The 20987-nt window shown below is 43.3% G+C and overlaps 1 protein-coding gene and 1 long non-coding RNA gene across 5 annotated transcripts in view; one reads left to right on the top strand and one right to left on the bottom strand.

Moving 5' to 3' along the window:
- The window catches only part of LOC144236785 (uncharacterized), a 159642-nt gene that overhangs the window by 98455 nt on the left and 40200 nt on the right, over positions 1-20987 (bottom strand). Inside the window, exon 4 of one of the 4 annotated variants that reach the window (XR_013336642.1) lies at positions 9094-9312. The exons of the other annotated variants lie outside the window; for them this stretch is intronic. This is a non-coding gene — a long non-coding RNA (uncharacterized LOC144236785). Of the gene's footprint in view, positions 1-9093; positions 9313-20987 lie in introns of those variants that run through there. 4 annotated transcript variants of the gene reach the window in all.
- Positions 2103-4701, top strand: LOC144236654 (cathepsin G-like). The gene is made up of 5 exons (XM_077770281.1): positions 2103-2157; positions 2930-3077; positions 3512-3647; positions 3813-4067; positions 4456-4701. Exons 1-5 carry the CDS (start codon positions 2103-2105, stop codon positions 4627-4629), a joined length of 768 nt encoding a protein of 255 aa, XP_077626407.1. The 3' UTR covers positions 4630-4701.

The following is a 20987-nucleotide window of genomic DNA, read 5'->3' as shown; positions in this document are numbered from 1 at the left end:
GGGACATTTTGAACAGGTTTGTTTTGGGTTGTTTCTCATGGGAAGGTTGGCATGAAATCCTAGGTCACTGTTCATGAACTCTCCTATCCACATTTATATTTAGATCATTGGGAGCATACATTTTACTCCCCTTTTTCCCACAGGCTGGTCTTTATCCTTTTCCCTTTTTAAAAGAGTTAAACTGGGGCTCCCGGGTGGCTCAGTCAGTTGAGCATCTACCTTCAGCTCGGGTCATGATCTCACAGTTCATGGGTTCGAGCCCCGCATCAGATTCTGTGCCAAGAGCTCAAAGCCTGGAGCCTACTTCAGAATCTGTGTCTCCCTCTATCTCTGCCTCTCCCCTGCTTGTGCTCTGTCTCTCTCTCTTAAAAATAAATAAACATTTAAAAAAAGAGTTAGACTAATGGTTTTAAAGTGTTGAAACCATTTAAGTAACAATAAATTAAAATTATCCCAAATGCTAAGCACTAATAAAGCCGATATAATAGTTTCTTTTTTTCTACACAGTACTTTCCAGATGCAGAAAGAAATTTCACAAGCATGTATCAGAGAAGAGATGAAGTTCTTTGCAGCTGTGAAAATCACGTATATTTATGTATAAGGAGAGAATTCTTAATTTTCATAAGATGTTCAAATGGGGCTATCATATCTATAAAAGTGTGAGAATTCTATTAGTTTTTAATTCTGACATTTTTGCAAAAAAAAATTATGCTGTATTACAATGTTTTTCTGTTCATCCACAGAATCTTCTAAGTATTTTTAAGTGTGTCTGTGTCACTCTGTAGTGCCTTCCTCTCCATGTGGAGTGCATATTCTTTATGTATTGTAGATGGTGCTTTATGTGTTACAGGGAGCACAGCAAGCCTGTGTTCTCTTCTTAGAAGCCCCTGGGGGCAGAGAATGGGGATTAGGTTAATTGGACTCATATCATGGATGAAAAGGATCTTAGTTGTTTTTCAGCCAGGGTCTGACAGCTCTCAACAAAACCAAGTCTCTAGGACTTTTCTGCGTGCAGGGAGCATTCTGGGACACAAAGGCCCTCACTTTGAATAGAAAGCAGGGAAAACGAAATCCTCAACTGTGTGATAATTTTCACGGAGAGTTTGTTGGGGCTCAAGTGTCCTGAGAAAGTAATTATCGGTGGCAGAGCCTTGTGCTGCCCTTTTCCTTCCCTGGCAGTACACTCTACCCACTCAGGAGAGGGAGCTACTCAATCTGCCTCAACAACTTTTAGAAAGAAGTAGGAGCAGCAAAAGGTGTCAGCAGGGAATCCAGGGGCCCAAAGGGTAAAGACTGGCAGGCTTCTTCTTCCCTATTTGGCTTCCTTCTCCAACTTATTGCTGGTGTCCTCACCACATCCCACCACCACCCCACACCCATCTTTCATTCACCCATGTCCCCAACCTTACTAAGTATAAATTAAATAAGCACTCTAGAGGGCACCTGGGTGGCTCAGTTGGCTGAGCATCCAACTCTTGATTTCGGCTCAAGTCATGATCCCAAAGTTGTAGGATCTAGCCCCACACTGGGCTCCACACACAGAATGGAGGATGCTTAAGATTCTCTCTCTCTCCCCTCTCCACCCCTCTTCCCTGTTCCTGTGCATTCTCTTTCTAAAAAAGTTAATATACATACATACATAAATAAGCAAGCAAGCAATCTAGGAAATGTGCATTCATTTAGAGAACTCAAGTCCCAAAGGACAGAGGCTCTAATTCTGGAAAGGCAGGAAGCGGAGGAGATAGGCAGTCACCAGCTTTCCTGCATTGTTGGGATATTATTGAATCTGATGGGTTTAGGGTCCTGGGACACAGGGCCCCAAACCCCTTTCCCTGTCACCCCAGGTGCCCATTTCTGCTGCGAGCACTGACTCAGCAGCTATGCGGGATGGTGTTGGCTTGACCTACTCTCTTACCCCCAGATCACTGGCAGTTGGTGGGCAAGCCTCCCGGGTAGCCTTGGGTGATGAAACCTGTCACACCAGCAGAAGCATGGGACTGTTCTTGAGCCCCCACCCCCAGACTTCCTTCCCCTCTCGAGAGCTACAAATCTGGCAAGAGAGAGCAGCAGCGGCACCTGACTGGGGCAGTCTTCCCAAGAAGATGCGGCTGCTCCTGCTCCTGATGGCCTTTCTCCTACCCCCCGGGGTGGGGGCAGGTGAGTGACCATCCCCAACCTCAGGCCCGACCCCTCTAACAGACCCTGGAGCCAAACTGCCTAGACACTTCCTAACTCTGTATTGTTGGGCAAATTACTTGAATTCACGGTTCCTCAGATTTCTCCTCTATAAACTAGGAAGAATAGCAATGTGTACCTCCTAGAGTTCAATGAGAGTTAAGTTAGTGAGTGTACCTAAAACCCTTGTAATTGCCCCCAGCACACAGGACATGGGATATAAATGTGCTTTCTAAATTCATTTGGCAGCCCACGTGTCTGAGCCTAGGAAATAAGGATGCAGCAATAACAGGACCATCATCTCATGTCTAGATTCTGTAAAACCAGTCCACTGTTGGTCATGCACTGGCCATGAGCGGGCCTCGGAGGGACCTGGGAAGCTTCCTGAGGAAGAGAGTCCCAGGGAACTTCAGGAGAGGCCACTCCAGAGAGCTCAAGATTTGCCTCCAGCAGCAGGCCATCTCCCCTCATTGTGGGAGCCTGAATCTGACCTGCCTGGATCCAGAGCTATCCTCTGGGGAGCTGGGAAGGAGGTTAGGTCTGGGATGGGGAGACACCAGTGATTCCTGCAGAACCCGGGAGCACTCTCCCAAAGTGCGGTGCCCTGCAGACCCGACTCTCGCCCCCAACTCCTCCATTCCCCTACATCATCTCTCCTGCCCCTTCATCTGTCAGCCTTTCTGGAGCCACCACCCTGATGCCCACACCGCGGGCTCAGCAAGCACAGAGATAAGTGTCCAATGCTTCCTTCCAGGGGAGATCATCGGAGGCCGAGAGGCCAGGCCTCACTCCCGCCCCTACATGGCATTTCTTATAATCCAGACTCCAGAGGGGACCAGCACCTGTGGGGGTTTCCTGGTGAGAGAAGACTTTGTGCTGACGGCAGCTCACTGCTTCGGAAGGTGAGCAGCTCAGGTGCCAGTACCACAGGCCCAGGAGAGCCCCTGACCAGCCATATGAAAGCAGGCTTCCAGCAACGAAGGGGTGAAAAAGAGACCAGTGGGATTTGGGGGTGGAGAACGGGCCAGGGCTAATGAAGAGAAAAGGACATGCTCAAAAAAGCAGGAGAAGGAGATGAAGGTACACAGTAGGGCTCAAAACAGGAATTCAAGCTATTTCTCAACTTATTCCAGGGGAAGCAAGACTCAGTCACTGTGTCCCCTACCACCCTCAGCTCAGGGCTGAGAAGCACTGAGCGCTGGGCCCCTGAAACCCTTCTGTCCCCTCAATTTCCTCGGCTGCAGTCGCCACCCTGGGGCTCTCCACCTGGCCTGCAGAGCCTGCGGGCTGAGCTCCTGAGGCTCAAACCTACCTCTAAGCCACCTCTCCTATGCAGTCCTATCACCGTCATCCTGGGGGCCCACAACATCAGGAGGGACGAAAGGACCCAGCAGCGCATGTCTGTGCTCAGAGCCATCCCCCACCCTGAATATAATCCACAGAGCAACGTGAATGACATCATGTTACTGCAGGTATGGCCTGTCCGACCCTCTGGTTCTCCTGCTGAGCCAGGCCACTGGCTGGCTCAGTGCAGGGCGGCTTGGCCATCCTGGGAGGCCAGGAGGAGCAGGGTGGGGACGGAGCGTGGGGTGAGCGCCGCGCACACCGTCCCTGAGTGCCTGCCCTCTTCCTGCCAGCTGGGAAACAGAATCATACAGAATGAAGCTGTGAGCCCAGTGCCTCTGCCTCCGGCTCAGGACAGGCTGAGACCTGGGACCGTGTGCACCGTGGCGGGCTGGGGCATGTTGAGCCTGAACAGGAGAACAAGCAGACTCCACGAGGTGCAGCTAACCGTGCAGAGGGATAGGAGGTGCCGCAATCGCTTCAATTTCTACAACAGCCAAACACAAATTTGTGTGGGAAACCCAAGGTCGAGGAAGTCCGCCTTCTTGGTAAGGCCATGGGCATCTGTCAATACCGCCTGACAGGTGGGGCAGCAGGAACAGGCTATATCCCCACAGCCCCAGTCTGGTGGGGTGGGAGCAGAGGGAGGTGGGGACTTTTCTCACCAATCTGTCTTTCGGGTAACAGGAGGAGCACTGGGCATGCAACATATACATGTGCAGTGTTTTCCTGGAGAAGGAGAAGGCACCTTGACTTGAGTTGAGCTAGAGACAGGAACTCTAGCCAGGCCTGAAGCCCAGCCATGGAAAGATCCAGAAGGCTCACTTCCATCCCATGCCCCACCCCCATCCGCCCCTGCTTCCTCTGGGAGCCAGGCCTTAGGGCAGCAGGAGCCTGGAGGCAGGGTTTAAGGCCTTTTCCTTTCCTTGTCCACAGGGAGACTCTGGAGGCCCGCTGCTGTGTAACAATGTGGCCAAGGGCATTGTCTCCTATGGAGACAGGAGGGGGATTCCTCCAGCAGTCTTCACCAGGGTGTCCAGCTTCGCTGACTGGATAAGGAGAACAATGCAACGCTTCAAACAGCAGAACGAGACCTGGACCCCGCTGTGACTGATTCGGCTCTGGAGCGGCTCCAGGGGGAGTGGCCAGAGCCTTAATAAATGGTGTCTAGAGCGTAAATAACTGACTTCTCGTGTCTTCATTAAACATCATTCGATACACAACAAACACATGCCAGGACAGAGTCTGGGCTCCTCCAGTAAAATGGGGTTCTTCCTCAGGACAAATTAACCCCTCCCACACCACTCTGGGGATCCAGATGAGCTTCTTCCTTCCTCCCAGCCATCCCTTCCCCCACGTCCCCTCCCCCCACTGCCTGGGAGAAGGGTGGAAGGACGTCTCTCTTTTCAGGGCAAAGCTCTCAACTCTTCACCCTACCAGAGACTCCCCTACTAGGTATTAAAGCAGACTCCAAAACTGTACACCAGTGCTATGTGTAGGGCAGACAGACCAAAGGGACAGAATTGAAATTCCATACAAGGTTCGATTTAATATAGGATAAAGGTGGCATCTCAAATTTCTGGGAAACAATGAATTTTTAATAGATAGTAATGGAACAACTCTATAGTCATTTGGGGGGGAAAAAGATAAAGTTGGACCTACTCCTCACACTCTAAGCCAAAATAAACCTCAAATGGATCAGATATCTAAATGCGAAAAAATTAAACCACACAAGGACTTGAAGGAAGAAAAAAATAAAGACCTGCTTGCTTAAAAATAGTGACCAAACACTCCTGTTCACAGCACCATTATTCACAATGGCCAAGAAATGAAAATAATCCAAGTGCCTATGGACAGTCAGTATTCTTCTTCTTAAACCCTTAAGCCACACCAAACTCCACTGAAGTACAGACCAGTGTTCTCATCTTCTTTTTTTAAAATATCTTTCTTTTCTTAATGTTTATTTATTTCGAGAGAGAGTGCACTCATGCACACAGGTTAAGTGGGGGAGGCGCAGAGAGAGAGGGAGGGAGAGAATCCCAAGCAGGCTGTGCACTGTCAGCACAGAGAACTACTCGGGGCTCCATCCCATGAACCAAACTGGGAGATCATGACCGGAGCCAAAATCAAGAGTCACTTAAGTGACTGAGCCACCCAGGCACCCCTATTCTTGTTTTCGTATGTTGATACTCCAAAGTTATATAAAACTCCACACAAAATGCTAATGACTTGTACCCTAAAAATTAGCCCATAACTCTGCATATCAATATTATATTCAAATAAAAGATTACTACAAATCACATAATTTAAGCCATACTTTAAATTTTTTTATACAGTTTACTTAGTTTTGAGACAGAGAGAGACAGAACACGAGTGGGGGAGGGGCAGAGAGAGAGGGAGGCACAGAATCCGAAACAGGCTCCAGGCTCTGAGCTGTCAGCACAGAGCCCGATGTAGGGCTCAAACCCACAAACCGTGAGATCTGACTTGAGCCAATATCGGACGCTTAACCAACTGAGCCACCCAGGTGCCCATTACGCATATTTTAAACACCTTCTTAAGATAACTGTATAGAATCAGCTGGCAGGTTTTTTATGTCCATCAAAATGCTAATTACTCCTTGCAGTGTGATGTTTAGCATCTGAACTCTTGCAGTTTCCATCACCTTAAATGGAATAATCACTGAACATATGTTTTATCACATCTAATTGGCTACATACAAAAAATACTTTGAAGTAAATTTAATCATTATTGTATGGCTATGTTTTATCAGAAAGTTATTTGCCTATAATATTCAATGTAAGTCATTTATCAACAAAATTGTAATCAACATCCCATGTTTGACAATACTCAGGCACTCTCTATATTTGTTATCATCTATCCATAGGAATTATCTATTATTTGCATGTTCTGGGGCATAGTGTTTGCATTGGCAAATAGAAAGAGCACTTGCTGGGTTGGGGGGGGAATGAAGGGAAGGGAGAGCGATGGATGAGTCCGTTTAGCCCTCTGTGCCTCTCTGTGACATTTACTCAGAGCCCCAGAGCACCACGCTGGGCTCCGCGCCCAGGAACCACCAGGGCAGACCCATCTCACCTCCATGGCTTCCTCGGCCAGTCAGCACTTCCAAGGCAGCTCTCTGCCTCCCGCTGCCCTGCTAGGAAGACTGCCACAGACCTCTCACAGTGTTCACATACAGAAGACAATTCTGATCGTGACCATCTCAGAAGCCAAGCCCATCCTCCACCCATCCACAGGTCTGCACTCTTCCCTATTAAGTAAACCGCAACAACAGAACTTTGGTAAGCAAGTCTTTTGCTCACTGAAAACTAGTGCAAAAGGACTCAGTTTCTCCCACTTTCTTTCTCCAAGTACAGACTCTGTATTGGATGCCTTCCTGACTTGACTGAAAAGTCATAAAACTGTGACAAGCTCATATGCAGAAACCCAGTCGGGAACTTCTCTCCCAAACCAGTAGCTACAGCAAACTTGCTGTCTACAGAGACCTGGTGCCTCCACTCCTGGGGGCAGAGCATCAGAGCCAGGAGAAACTAGACACTGCCAACTCATCATAGCTCTAGCAGAGCCACAGAGGTGAGGGATGGTGACCTTGATAATGATGTCTGAGGAAAGGTGGGGGAAGGCGGGGTGCCCCAAGAGCAAGTTGGACAGGCACGGAAAGTTAGACACAGGATAGGGAAATTGAGGGCTGGGATTTCGAGGAGTATGGTGTCTGTCACCTCCACAGAAGACCACAGGACAGTCCTGACCTTGAGTCAACAGAGACACTGAAGAAATAGGACCAGAATGCAAAGGACCTGGGACCTCCCAGGCTTGACAAAAAGTGAAGTTTGCCTCCAGACAGTTGCTTCAAAACCAGGGGTGCTGAGGGATAGGGGACACTGAAGACATGAGCGCTAGGGTCGCCCATCTCTGCCCACCCAAACCACACTATCTGCACTTGCACTTCGGCCCATCCAGGACCACATGGTCTGCACCCTTCACTGTCAACACGGTCTTAGGAGAAACATGTTGCCCCCCTGCAAACAGGTACAGAAAGTCAAAATTCACCCCAATATATTTCTCCCAGGACTAGGGACACTAATTTTTAGAGTGCTAACTGGGGATTTAGCCAAAATAGACAATAAGAAGTAAAACACAATAATATAATATGTAAAACACATCCCCAAANTCTAAGCTATTTCTTTAAGATTGTTTTTCATAGGTGTTTTGAAATTTATTTTCTCATTTAATTTTCGCTTATGTGCTATTTTAAACTAATCGACAATAGGATTGTTGACTGTGGCCACTAGTAACTAACTGTAAGACTAATGAAACATTAACGTGTATGGTAAAAGTATGCTATTTTATGTTTCTGTCACTTGAACAGCATTTCTTTCATTTTTTTCTTAGAGATTTGCACTTCATTGGATATCTTATTGTGTTGTCTTAATACATAAAAAACCGTATATCATTATGTATGTCAATATTCTAAAGAAAAATATAATATATGAGGAATAGGTAGACATTGCCTATATATGATTAAAATAGCAGTGCTGTGTTATCTCTGCTTTATGATAAAATAGAATCTCGCCGTTTTTCTTGTTCCCTTTTACAATGATACTAGACGATCAATTGGCCTGCCTCTTGAGAACCTCCTTTCTTTTGGCGAAAACAGAGTGAATTATATTCAAACATCATATATTTTGACCTGCAATTCTGGCTGGTTCCTGGTCTCCTCAAGCTAAACAACCTTTCAGCAAAAACCCTTGATCATGCAATGCTGAAGATTTTAATTTTTACCAACAACAGGCAATTTGATTTGCAGGCATTAGTTCCCAGCTCTCCAAGGCTGCATCTCCCTTAGGCCTGCAGCACTGCTCTGGTGGACAAGCTGTTAGTCTTGTCACGTGGTTTTCAAACTGGGGCTCCACCTGAAAGGGGTGGAGAACAAAGGGACCAGCCCTTGCCCCACACCATCCCATCAGAGCTGCTCATCGGTTTTAAATACTTAGCACGGGTCCAAATTTTACTTAAGGAAAATATTCAGGGCTTAAGAAAGCCACAATTTTGAAGGGCACTGATAGGCATTAACCAACTCGATTAAACAAGAAGGCCCAAAAAGAAAAGTGGCCAGCACATCCCTGGGGTGAGTTCTCCTCAGACACAGCCCTGGACCCTGGTCTCCCAGCTCCCAGTCAGTTCTGCCAATGAGGAGACGTTGTTCCTCACACTTTCTCCTCTCCCAGCCCCTTTGCCACATGGCCATGGACCTGCCACTCTCATGTATTTTGGGGCCAAGTGAACCCATTCCGTCTCTCCCTTCTCCAAATGAAATCTGCCTCCCTGGGGCTTCCTGCAATCTGTATAGTTCAGTCAAGTGACAGTGTTTGACTAACTGAGTAGCTTCCGGAATCCCTGTATTAGTGTGATTTACCAAGTTACTTAGTCCTCCTTGAGAGTTAGGGGCAAAGAATGAAAGCAAGAAGTTAGTTTATATGTTCCACCTTTTGAGGAATGACAGATCCAACAGATACAAAAGCAGCATCCACATTATGCCCAGTCTGAGACAAGATTTCAGAGGTCTTCTCCTATCTATATGAGATTATTAAAGAACAAAGAAGTCATTGGAAGTATCAGGTTGATTGTATTCTCTCCAAAAGCTGACAGCCCTCAAGCGCCTGTGTATGGAGGACTGCACGGCAATGATATTTGGTTTCTCACCAGATGCAGGGGGGCCTGGGGGACAGAAGCTTTGACTGTGTCACGGTCTTCCCTGGTGCACCAGATTACCTGCAACAGGTGGCAAAGAGTGACAGACAAACTCAGAATGAGTGGCCAAGCTTTGCTTCTCCCCTTCCAGTCTCCACCTGTGTGCCACCAACTACCCTGATACTGGGGCCTTTTATTTTTGTTTTTTTTAATTTTATTTTATTATTTTATTTTTCTTAATTTTTTATTTATTTCTAGGAGAGAGAGAGAGAGAGACAGCGTAAGCAGGGGAGGGTCAGAGAGAGAGGGAGTCACAGACTGAAACAGGCTCCCAGCTCCGAGCTGGCAGTCAGCACAGAGCCTGATGCGGGGCTCGAACCCACGAACCGCGAGATCATGACCTAAGTGAAAGTCGGACGCTTAACCGACTAAGCCACCCAGGCGCCCCTACTGGGGCCTTTTAAACCTTCAAGTCGTCAGGAAGCTGAGAACATTAGCTTCATCAGGGTGACCTGGGACCACACCGTGGACTCAAGTGCGTTTGTCTGTCAAATCCTTCCTCCCACACTCTCTATGCCGTACCTTATCTTCCCAGTACTCTCATCAACACCCCATCTCCACTTCATCCCCAGCCTCCTGTCCTCAGCTCCAGCCCCAATGCTTTGCAGTTTTGGCTCAAACTACCCAGAGGTTGATGGATGATGAGGCTCCTGCCTAGTGTGTTTTAGGAAAGACCGGTGCTTGGTATCCCTGCATTTATACCAAAAAACAAACAAAGAAAAACCACTCAGACTATCAAAAATCGAAGCTCTACAAAGAGTAGGTTTGGATATATAGCATGCTATTTTAGGAAGTACGTACTTACCTACTCACAAATTCAAGGTAAAAGTGGGTCATATTCATGCTCCTGGAGGATCTGACTCAGGGGAAGGGGATACTATTTCTGGCTAATGTCAAAGCCCCTAAAGCCCCTTCCTCCATTCAGAGAGTCCAGGGTTGGTTTTTTTTTCCTGGTGAATGTGGTCACACTATCAACAGCCTAGAGATGTGGTTCCTGCAAAAACCTCACCACAAAGACCTTTCTGTGTGAGGGGAAGGGGATATGGGGAAAGCTTGAGAACCAGTAGAACCAGGAGGAAATTGGTGGTCACTGAACCTGCCCCTTTTTCTACTTCACCTCTAAGATTGAAAACCCTGGAAAAAGAAAACCTCTTCAGATCCATTCAGTCTTTCGAGAAGATACTGCTGCTCCTGTTTTTCTTGGCCCATCTCCTACCTTCCAGGAGGTAAGTGACCATCCTGCTAAAAAGAAAACCACAGGCCCCAAATGGCTTCACTTAGATCCAGTCCCCAAACCAGGGCTTGATATCTAATCTAATTGCAGTTTCAACCTCCCTCAGGAATGTAGTCCAAACCCGTCAGGAACTTTTCCAATGAGTCTGCCTAGTGGGCTCTCTCCATGCCCCTAAAGAAGATGAGTTAATCTGTATGATAAGACCCCTTGCTTTTTCCCTAAGGAAAAGCCACCTTGCCTTTCCTTTTGCTTTCTTGCCCCACCCTCCTTCTATAAAAAACACAGTTTTGTGCATCTCCTTGGAGCGACCTCTAGATGGGATGCTGCCTGATTCATAAACCAATTAATAAAGCCAATCAGATGCTTACAATTTCCTCAGCTGAATGTTTGTTATATAACAATCCCTGTCCTCAGACACCTGGCTTATTCCAGCAGTGACACTTCCCCCGTTTCCCAGTGAGGCTATTACTATGATCCTTTCTTGCCTCACTCCCATCAATTTGCTGAGCCCCAGATCTGTCACTGGATACTTCTGTATCCAGAAATATTACAAAATACGGAAATTACAGAACAGAAAACTACTCCCAAAGAGACCTGATGGGTCCTCTGCCATTCATGGGTCACACCCTATCACCCAAAAAGTGACATTATTAGGATGCCACAGGATCCTGGTAGCAGAGGAAAGCTGAAAATGAGGGCTGGAACTTCTCATTCTCCAAAGCTGAAAGTGGTTATGTATCCCAGGAGCTACTGTCAGAAAGTTCCCAAATTATACACATACCCCATCATTTATACCAGCACTATCAACAATAGCCAATGTATGGAAGAGCCCAAATGTCCATCAACTGATGAATGGATAAAGAAGATGTGGTATGTATACAATGGAATATTATTCACGATGAAAAAGAATGGAATCTTGCCATTTGCAACAACGTGGATGGAACTAGAGTGCATTATGCTAAGCAAAGTAAGTCACTCAGAAAAAGACAAATATCATATGATTTCACACATATGTGGAATTTAAGAAACAAAACAGATGAACATAGGGGAAGAGATATAAAAATAAGACAAAAACAGAGAGGGAGACAAACCATAAGAGACTCTTAAATACAGAGAACAAACTGAGGGTTGCTGGAGGGGTTCTGGGTTTGGGGATGGGCTAAATGTGTGATGGGCATTAAGGAGGGCATTTGTTGGGATGAACACTGGATGTTATATGTAAGTGATGAATCACTAAATTTGATTCCTGAAATCATTACTACACTCTAGGCTAACTAACTTGGATTTAAATTTTTTAAATAATAAATAAATAATAAAAAAGCAACACAAAAGAAAAAGAAAAAGGAAGTCCCCAAATTAGAAACAAGTAACCTGAAGAAGCATCATAAAATCTTAGAAAATACAAAACTGTTTTTGACAATACGAAAGTGGTCAAATTAGGGATGATTTTGATATGGGGCCACAAAACCCCAGTCCTAAAGGCATGAATCTGGCAACATCAAATCCAACTTGACACAACCAGCAAAAGCCTAAAGTTCAGAGTCACGGAGAAAATCCTCACAGACTGGTTCTCAGCCCTGGCTGCACATGGGAACTACCCTAGGAGCTTATAAAACTCCCAGGGTTGGGACTTCCCGTCGCCAGTTCTGAGTGTAAGGAGCTTGGAGGTTGACAGACCATCCAAACAACAAGTAAAAAGCTGACAGACTAAAAAATCAACAACTCTTCTTGGGGCCATAAGAGACGGGGAAGGTGGGGGCCCACAGGGCAAATGACTACCCCCTTGATTTGGACAAACTGACAGGCAAACACAGGGAGCCACAGCACACCGGAGCAGAGACTCGGGAAGCAGGAACCATGCGGGAACCAGGGCTGGTGTAGGAAAACCTGAGCCGTAATTGATAAACCACCGGAGGCTCAATGTGGACAAGCCTGAGAGTTAAAAAAAAAAAACTGCAGGACGACCCAGTCATAGGGGGACCCTACGCTTTTGTGAGATTTGCCTTCCCAGTGCTCAACCAGATTTTCACAGTAAATACTGGAGGAAAATCCACCCCTCTCCTCACCTCCCTGTGCTCCTGGCAGGGAAAGGAGGAAAAGGAATCCTTCTGAAAGAAAACAGAACACTCTGTTCTTCTTAACAAGACTTGCCCTCAGGAGAAACCAGTTTCTCCTAAGCCTAACCTGCTGGGTTACTGTCAGACCTCACAACTAGAGGAAAGAAAATACCCAACTCCAGCCCCCTCTAGCTATCCTGTCCCACCCAGGGGCACACGTGTAGTTCACAGTCCAGAGGCACAGTCTCACTAAAAGACTGAGATGGAATCATAGGACTACAGAATGCTTCCCCTCCCCCCCACATCTCACTGCCACATTATTAATGGCCTATTTATAGCAATTCCTTTTACCATCATGTCCAGCTATCAAGAGAAAAATGACAAGGCATACCAAAAGGCAAAAAATAAAATTTTAAGACAGAGAGCAAGCATCAAAGCCATATATGGGAGGGATATTGGAATTATCAGACCAAGAATTTAAACAGCTATGGTTAATATGCCAAGGGCTCTGTGGAGAAGAAGGCAGAGCACAAGAACAGATGAGCAGTGTAAGCACAGAAGTAAAAATGCCAAGAAAGAACCAAAAAGAAAGGCTAGAGATCAAAAACGCTTTTCAGAGATGAAGAATGCCTTTGATGAGCTTATTCGTATGTTGAAACTGGGGAAAGAATCTCAGTGCTTAAGGACACCTCCACAGAAACATCCAGAACTGAAAAACAAAGAGAGCAAGACTGAGGGGGGTGAGTGGAACGCAGAACATCCAAGGACTGTGAGACAACTGCAAACTATGTAACACGCATAACGGGAATACCAGAAAAGGAAGAGAGAGAAAGGAACAGAAGAAATATTTGAAATAATAATGACTGAGAATTTCCCATAAATTTCATATCACCAGACCAAAGGTCCAGGAAGCTCAGAGAACACCAAGCAGGACACCTGCTCCAAAAAACTACACCTAAGCATCTCATCTTCAAACTACAGGAAATCAAAGATAAAGGGAAAAAATCCTTTAAAAAGCCAGAGGAAAGAAACACCTAACCTATAGAGGTACAAAGATAAGAATTATATCCAACTTCTCCTCAGAAACCATGCAGGTTGGCAATATATATATTCTATATATATATATACACACACTTAATACACTAATGTTATATATGCATACATATGTATGTGATATATATGTGACATATATGTAAGTGGACATAATTGAATATTATATATATTATGTAATATAAGTTTATATGTAAGTGAAAGGAATGACAGTAATGATACAGGGATGGGAAGGAGGAATTAGGATTATTTTGTTATTATAAAGGAGGCACACTACCTGTGAAACAGTACAGTATTATTTGCAAGAGGACTTGGATTAGTTGTAAATATATTGCAAACTGTAGGGCAACCACTACAAAAAGTAAAGAAAAAAGAAAGAAAGAAAACAGTAACAAATATTGTAGATCAATAATCATTTTGAATGTCATTGGTCAAAATGCACCAATTAAAATAAAGAGATTGTCAGAGTCTATCAAAAAGTATGTTGTTTACCCATTTTACACATAAAAGCACATATAGATTAAAAGTAAATGGATAGAGAAAAATAACATACTATGGTAACACTAATCAAACAAGAGCAGGGAGGGGCTCCTGGGCAGCTCAGCTGGTTAAGTATCCGGTTTCTTGGGCTCAGGTCATGATCTAATGGTTCATGAGTTTGAGACCCATGTCGGGCTCTGTGCTGACAGCTCGAAGCCTGAAGCCTGCTTTGGATTCTGTGTCTTCCTCTTTCTCTCCTCTTCCCCCACTCACAGTCTCTCTCTCTCTCTCTCTCCCTCTCAAAAAATAAAAAAAGGTTTTAAAAACTATAAATAAATAAACAAACATTAAAAAAAATTTTTTTAAGAAAGCAGGATAGCTATATTTCAGAAGACTTCAAAGCTTGGAAAGTTATTAGGGATAAAGAAGGGCCCTACATAATGATAAAGGGGCTAATTCCTCATAAAGATATAACAATTCTAAAGATGCATTTGCCAAAACACAGGAGCATCACACTATTTGAAGCTAAAACCACAGAACTGCAAAAAGAAATGGCTGAATCCACTATCACAACTGGAGACTTCAAGACCTCTATCTCAGAGGTGGACATATCAGGGGTAGAAAATCAGTAAGGACAAAGATGAACTCAACACCACCATCAATCAACTTGATATAAGGGACATCTCTAGACTCCTTCATCCAACAGCAGCAGAATGCATATTATTCTCATGATCACGTAGAACATTCACCAAGATAAGCCACATTCTGGGCCATAAAACACACCTTAATAAATTTAAAAGAATGGAAATCAGGGCACCTGGGTGGCTCAGTGAGTTAAGTGTCTGACTCTTAATTTCAGGTCTGGTCATGATCTCACATGATTAGGCTCCTCATTGACATTGTGGATCCTGCTTGACATTTTCTCTCTTCCTCTCTCTCTACCCCTCCCCTGCACATGCACACTCTTACTCCCTCTCTCAAAATAAATAAACTTTAAAGATATACATATCCTGGGGTGCCTGGGTGGCTCAGTACATTGGGCATCTGACCTCAGCTCAGGTCATGATCTCATGACTCATGAGTTGGAGGCCTGAGTCAGGCTCTGTCCTGACAGCTCAGTGCCTGGAGCCTCCTTCAGATTCTGTGTCTCACCCTCTCTCTGCCCCTCCCAAGCTCATGCTTTGTCTCTCTCTGTTCTCAATAATAAATAAAAACGTTTTAAAAAATTTTAATACATAGAGATTAAACTTCTGGGTGGTTTAGTTGGTTAAGCATTGGACTCTTGATTTCAACGCAGGTCACAATCTCTTGGTTCATGAGATTGAGCCTTGCATTGGACTCCCAGTGCAAAACCTGCTTAGAATTCTCATTCTCCCTCTCTCTCTCTCTCTGCCCCTCCCCTGCTCATCCACTTACTCTCTCTAGCTCTCTCTCTCAAAATAAATGAATAAACATTAAAAAAAAAAACTTCTAGGAGGACCTGGGTGGCTCAGTTAGTTAAGTGGCCAACTTCCCCTCGTGTCATAATCTTACAGTTTGTGAGTTCAAGCCCTNCATGCACTCTCTCTCTCCCTCAAAAATAAATAAACATTAAAAAAAAAACTTCTAAAGAATGCATGGTCAAAGAAGAAATCTCAAGAAAAATTTCAAAATATTTTGAACTAAATGAAAATATGACTTATTTAAAATTATGTTGGGGTGCTTGGGTGGCTCAGCCTGTTAGGTGTCCAACTTTGGCTCAGGTCATGATCTCATGGTTTGTGAGTTCAAGTCCTATGTCAGGCTCTGTGCTTACAGCTCGGAGCCTGGAACATGCTTTAGATTCTGTCTCCCTCTCTCTCTCCCCTCCCCCACTCATGCTCTGTCTCTCTCCTTCTCAAAAATAAACATTTTAAAAAATTTTAATTAGTGAGGTATAGCAAAAGCAATGCTTAAAGGGAAATTTATAGCAGTCAATGCCTATATTATTAGAAAAGAAGAAATCTCTAAAATCAACCAAATTAACCCAAAGTAAACAGAAGAAAAGAAATCATAAGAATTAGAGCAAAAGTCAGTGATATTGAAAACAGGAAATCAATAAGGAAAATCAATTAAACCAAAGTCTGACTCTTTGAAAAAAATCAATAAAATCAATTACCGTCTGGCTAACTTAGAAAAAAAGAGAGAGAGGGCATAGATCATGAAGACCAGAAATAAAAAAGGGACATCACTACAAATCGCATGGACACTAAAAGAATAATCAAGGAATTATTTAAATAACTCTGTGCCCACAAGTTTGACAACCTAGGAGGAATGGAACAATTCCTTGAAAAAAATAATCCATCCTCACTCAAGAAGAAATCGTCTGAACAGGTCTATATTTACTAAAGAGATTGCCAATAAATTAATAGCCTTCTGAAACAGAAAGCACCACGCCCAGATGAGTTTGCTAGTAAATTCTACCAAATATTTAAGGAAGAAATTATGTCAATTTTCTGTAATCTCTTTCAGAAGACAGAAGTAGAGAGAATATTCTTTGGGACCAACTATACCCAAATACCAAAACCAGACAAAGACACTACAAGAAAAGAAAGTACAAACCAATAACTCTCATGAACATAGATGCAAAAATCCTCAACAAGACATTACCAAATCAGACCCAATAATGTTTTTAAAAGAATTGTACACAACAACTGAGTGGATTTACTCCAGGTGTGCAAGGCTGGTTCAACATTTGAAAGTCAATTAATGTAATCCATCACATCAACAACTTGAAAAATAAAAATCACAAGACCATATCAACAGATATAGAAAAAGCATTTGACAAAATCTAACACCAATTTATGATAAAAAACTTACAATAAACTAGATATACAGGGGAACTTCCTCAACTTGATAAAGAATATCTATAAAAAACCTACAGCTATTGTCATACTTAATGGTGAAAAACGAGAAGCTTTCCAATTAAGATCAGCTACAAGGCAAGGATGTACCTCTCTCGACACTCCTTTTCAACATCATATGGAAGTTCTAGCTAATCAAATAAAACAAGAAAGTGTGGGGAGGAAGTATATGGATTAGGAAAAAAAAAAGCTGTATTTGCAGAGGACATAATTATCTATGCAGAAAATCTAAAGGAATTGACAAAAAAAATAGCTGGGACTAATAAGCAATTATATAATAAGGTTGCAGGGTACAAGATTAATAAACACAAATCAATCACTTTTCTATACACTAGAAATGAACAAGTGGAATTCAAAATTAAAAACACAATATCATTTACATTATTAGCACCAAAATATTGAGTACTTAAGCATAAACAAAATACGTGCAAGATTTATATAAGGAAAACTACAAAACTCTGATGAGTGGCATCAAAGAAAAACTAAATAAATGAAAAGGTATTCCATGATCATGGGTAGAAAGACTCAAAATTGTCAAGGTTTCAGTTCCTTCGCTCAGTAGTCCTAGACGTACATTCTACTGGCACTAGAACAGAAGGTTGTTTGTGTAATTTATCATCTTGCTCCATGGCTTTTAAACAGGAAGAGAATGGTAATGAATGAAATAATCTCAGGTCCCAGTCCCTCACTTCTGATTCAATCAGAAGAGCCTATCTCTGGGTCTTTCAGGTACGGGAATAGGGATGAAATTTTTCTTGATAAAAGATATACCTGGCATTATAAAATTAATAATTTTGAAACCCATTGATATAGAACAACTTCCTCCTGTGAAACATGAAGAAACTGAGGCACAGAAAGGGAAGTAACCACATGGGGCCATTCAGAATGTTGTCCCCAGATGGGAACCTTGGTGTCCCGAATGCCAGGCCAGTAGTCTTCAAGACATAATCATTTCAAGTAGCAAGAGAACTTCAGTTCACTTAGCCATCTCCTTCCCTACTAGCCTGCATCCCAAATCTCCCCCATCTGGCTACTCAGACAACAACCTGGACAGAATGTACATGGAATTCAACCTCTTTCCTTTTCCACCCTACATAGGAAACCACAGGTCCAAACAAAACATGAACCATATGACAGTCCATATAATGCTTCCAGTCAGCTGCCACACACACCTGCCCTACCCCAACCCAGGCAATTCCACTGTCATCTGAGTTAAACACCCTCACTCTCAGTTCTTTATTTGTTCTCCATGAGATGGCAGAGCCCAGGGCTGGGATGTTCCTAGGACCAAGTTCTCCTGAATTCTGTCTAGCTAATACTGAGGCAATCTGACAGGCAAAGCAAAGAAATTCAATGGGAGAAGAAGCCCAGAGGGAAGCTTCAGTAAGGCTCAGGCCCAAGAGTGAGTCAAGGGGCCCATCTTCCTAAAACTCTGTAAGCAGTGATCTTTGAAGAAAGGGTAAAGGAGCACAGGCTTAGGGTTACACCCTTATCTTAAGACTGTTTTATGTTTCCTTTGGGAAAAAAATGTGACTTCGTTTATCAGCTTTCTGAAGAGCGATGGACAGGATAGAGAAAAGAATACCTCCGTGCAAGTGAGAACTTGCCATGATCTTGATGAGACTCGTGATGAGAAAGTGATCAACTTGAGAAAACCAACATCTTTATCTGGTTTTCACTTCATTCTGTTACTCCCAGGATTTCCCCCAATTCTATAAGCAGCCTGGAGAAAGATGGTCTCTCCCACCCTGCAATTTGTTAAATGCAAATCATTACACATTTAGGACTTCCCCAGTCGCCACCAGGACCAGCAATTTTCCAAAAACTTCACACTAAAAAATTTTTGGACTTCACATACCCACTCCCACCCCACCCCAAGCTACTCTGCCCAGGAGAAAATGCTTAAAGGGCATTTCATTTTCCTGCTGGGGGCCCAAAAGAAAAAGAGAGAGAGAGACAGAGAGAGAGGAGGAAAGAAGTTAAGTTACTCCCTATCCCAAAAAAGGCTTGAGCAGACCTCTTTTTCCTCAGTCCTGGTATGCTCAGGGTCCCTGAAGGCTAAGACCTCTGCTGTTTCTCGTGTGTGTTGTCATCTGTCCACCTCCCGTAGCAGATTCTGGGCACTCTTTTGGAGCCAGAGGCCTGGTTTCCAAATCCTTGCTATATCCCTACTGCCCTACACCGACTTTCCGGCCCTAATGCTGTTTCAGTGTCTTCCAATCTCCTAAGTTTGGCATCACTCCACATTTTGCAAACACTAAACATATTTTTAAATTCTTTTATAACTGTATATAACTTTATGATAATTAATTTGAAATTCCAGATTAGAAACTTAATTGATTCTTAGAAAAACATAACTCACTGAAACTGACACAGAAACTTTGAAAATATGATTAACTCAGTGTCTGTTAAGAGATAGAATCTAATTTAAAATATTCCCCCAAAGTGGGGGGGCAGGGGGGATGGCTGGCTCGCTCAGTCGATAGAGCACGCAAGGTTTGATCTTAGGGTTGTGAGTCTGAGCCCCAGGCTGGATGTGGAGACTTCTTAAAATAAATAAATGAATAAAATATCTCTGAAAAATAAAAAATAAATAAGTAGAAATAAAAATAAAATCTTCTCCCAAAGAAAACTTCACAAGTTAATATAGAAGACTATCTTCATGACCTCCAGGTGGGTAAGAATTTTCTTAAATAAGGCACAATAGAACACTACTCATAAAGAAAAGTATCTTTAAAAAGCATTTTTGGGGCGCCTGGGTGGCTTAGTCGGTTAAGCGTCCGACTTTCGCTTAGGTCATGATCTTGCGGTTCGTGGGTTCGAGCCCCGCGTCGGGCTCTGTGCTGACTGCCAGCTCAGAGCCTGGAGCCTGTTTCAGTCTGTGACTCCCTCTCTCTCTGACCCTCCCCTGCTCACGCTGTCTCTCTCTCTCTTAGAAATAAAATAAAACATAAAAATAAATAAATAAATAAAAATAAAAATAAAAAGCATTTTTGTGTATGAAAAAATGAGAGGGTAAAAAGGCAAACCAAGAAATGGGAGGACACATTTGCAAAGCATATGTTTAACAAAGGACTCACATCCAAGATATATAAAGACACATAATTTCCACAAATCACTGAGATAAATACAGGCAATGTAATTTTTTTAATTTTATTTTTAAGTAATCTCTACACCCAATGTGGGGCTCAAATTCACAACCCCAAGATCAAGTGTCACTCACTCCACCAAATGAGCCAGCCAGGCACCCCTCGGCAATGTAATATTTTAAATGAGCAAAATCTCACACATTTTGCAAAACAATACCAAAATGGCCAGTAAGTATGTAAAAACATTTTCAACAGTATTAGTCTTAAGAGAAGAATAAAGATAAAGAAGATAAGTTAAAAACTGCAATAAAATACTGATACATAGTGTCCATGGAAGATCTATTGCCAATAGCAAAAACTCAGGAAATTCCAATATCCCGTAGAATGGGCATATAAATTGTAGAACAATCATAATAGAACATGAATCGTCTATGAGAATGAAAGAAAAACCATTCCAAACAACCCATAAGGATGAGTCTTTAAAAACATAGTGTTGAAAAAAGTAATAAAAAATAAAACAATGTTGAATAAAAGAAGCCACACACAAAAGAATATATACTGATTGACTCTAAATGTATAAATTTTAAAAATAAATAGGCAAAATTAATCTAAGGTGGTGAAAGCCAGGATACAGGTTACATTTAGGGAAAAGAAACACAGTGACTGACAAGGACAGAGAGGAGGTTCTGGGGTGTTGACAACAGTCGACTTTGAGATCTAGGTTGTAGTTTCATGGGTGTGACACTTTATGAGTTTATCAGTTGTATATACATATATATCTTTTAAGTTTATTTATTTATTTTGGGGGGGGAGGAGCAGAGAGAGAGAGAGAGGGAGAAAGAGAGAAAATCCTAAACAGGCTCCACGCTGTCAGCCCAGAGCCCAACACGGGGCTCAGTCTCAT

Source organism: Crocuta crocuta, unplaced genomic scaffold (assembly GCF_008692635.1).
Source record: "Crocuta crocuta isolate KB4526 unplaced genomic scaffold, BGI_CrCroc_1.0 scaffold175, whole genome shotgun sequence".
NCBI classification, from domain to species: Eukaryota; Metazoa; Chordata; class Mammalia; order Carnivora; family Hyaenidae; genus Crocuta; species Crocuta crocuta.
The sequence above is the reverse complement of the archived record's forward strand: the minus strand, read 5'-3'. Positions and strand labels throughout refer to the sequence as shown.

Bases quoted from the DNA above. Each gene is read 5' to 3' on its own strand.
- LOC144236654 (XM_077770281.1), top strand. From the start codon at position 2,103: ATGCGGCTGCTCCTGCTCCTGATGGCCTTTCTCCTACCCCCCGGGGTG. The intron at 2,158-2,929 runs GTGAGTGACCAT...GCTTCCTTCCAG, and splicing joins ACCCCCCGGGGTGGGGGCAG to GGGAGATCATCGGAGGCCGA. The intron at 3,078-3,511 runs GTGAGCAGCTCA...TCTCCTATGCAG, and splicing joins GCAGCTCACTGCTTCGGAAG to TCCTATCACCGTCATCCTGG.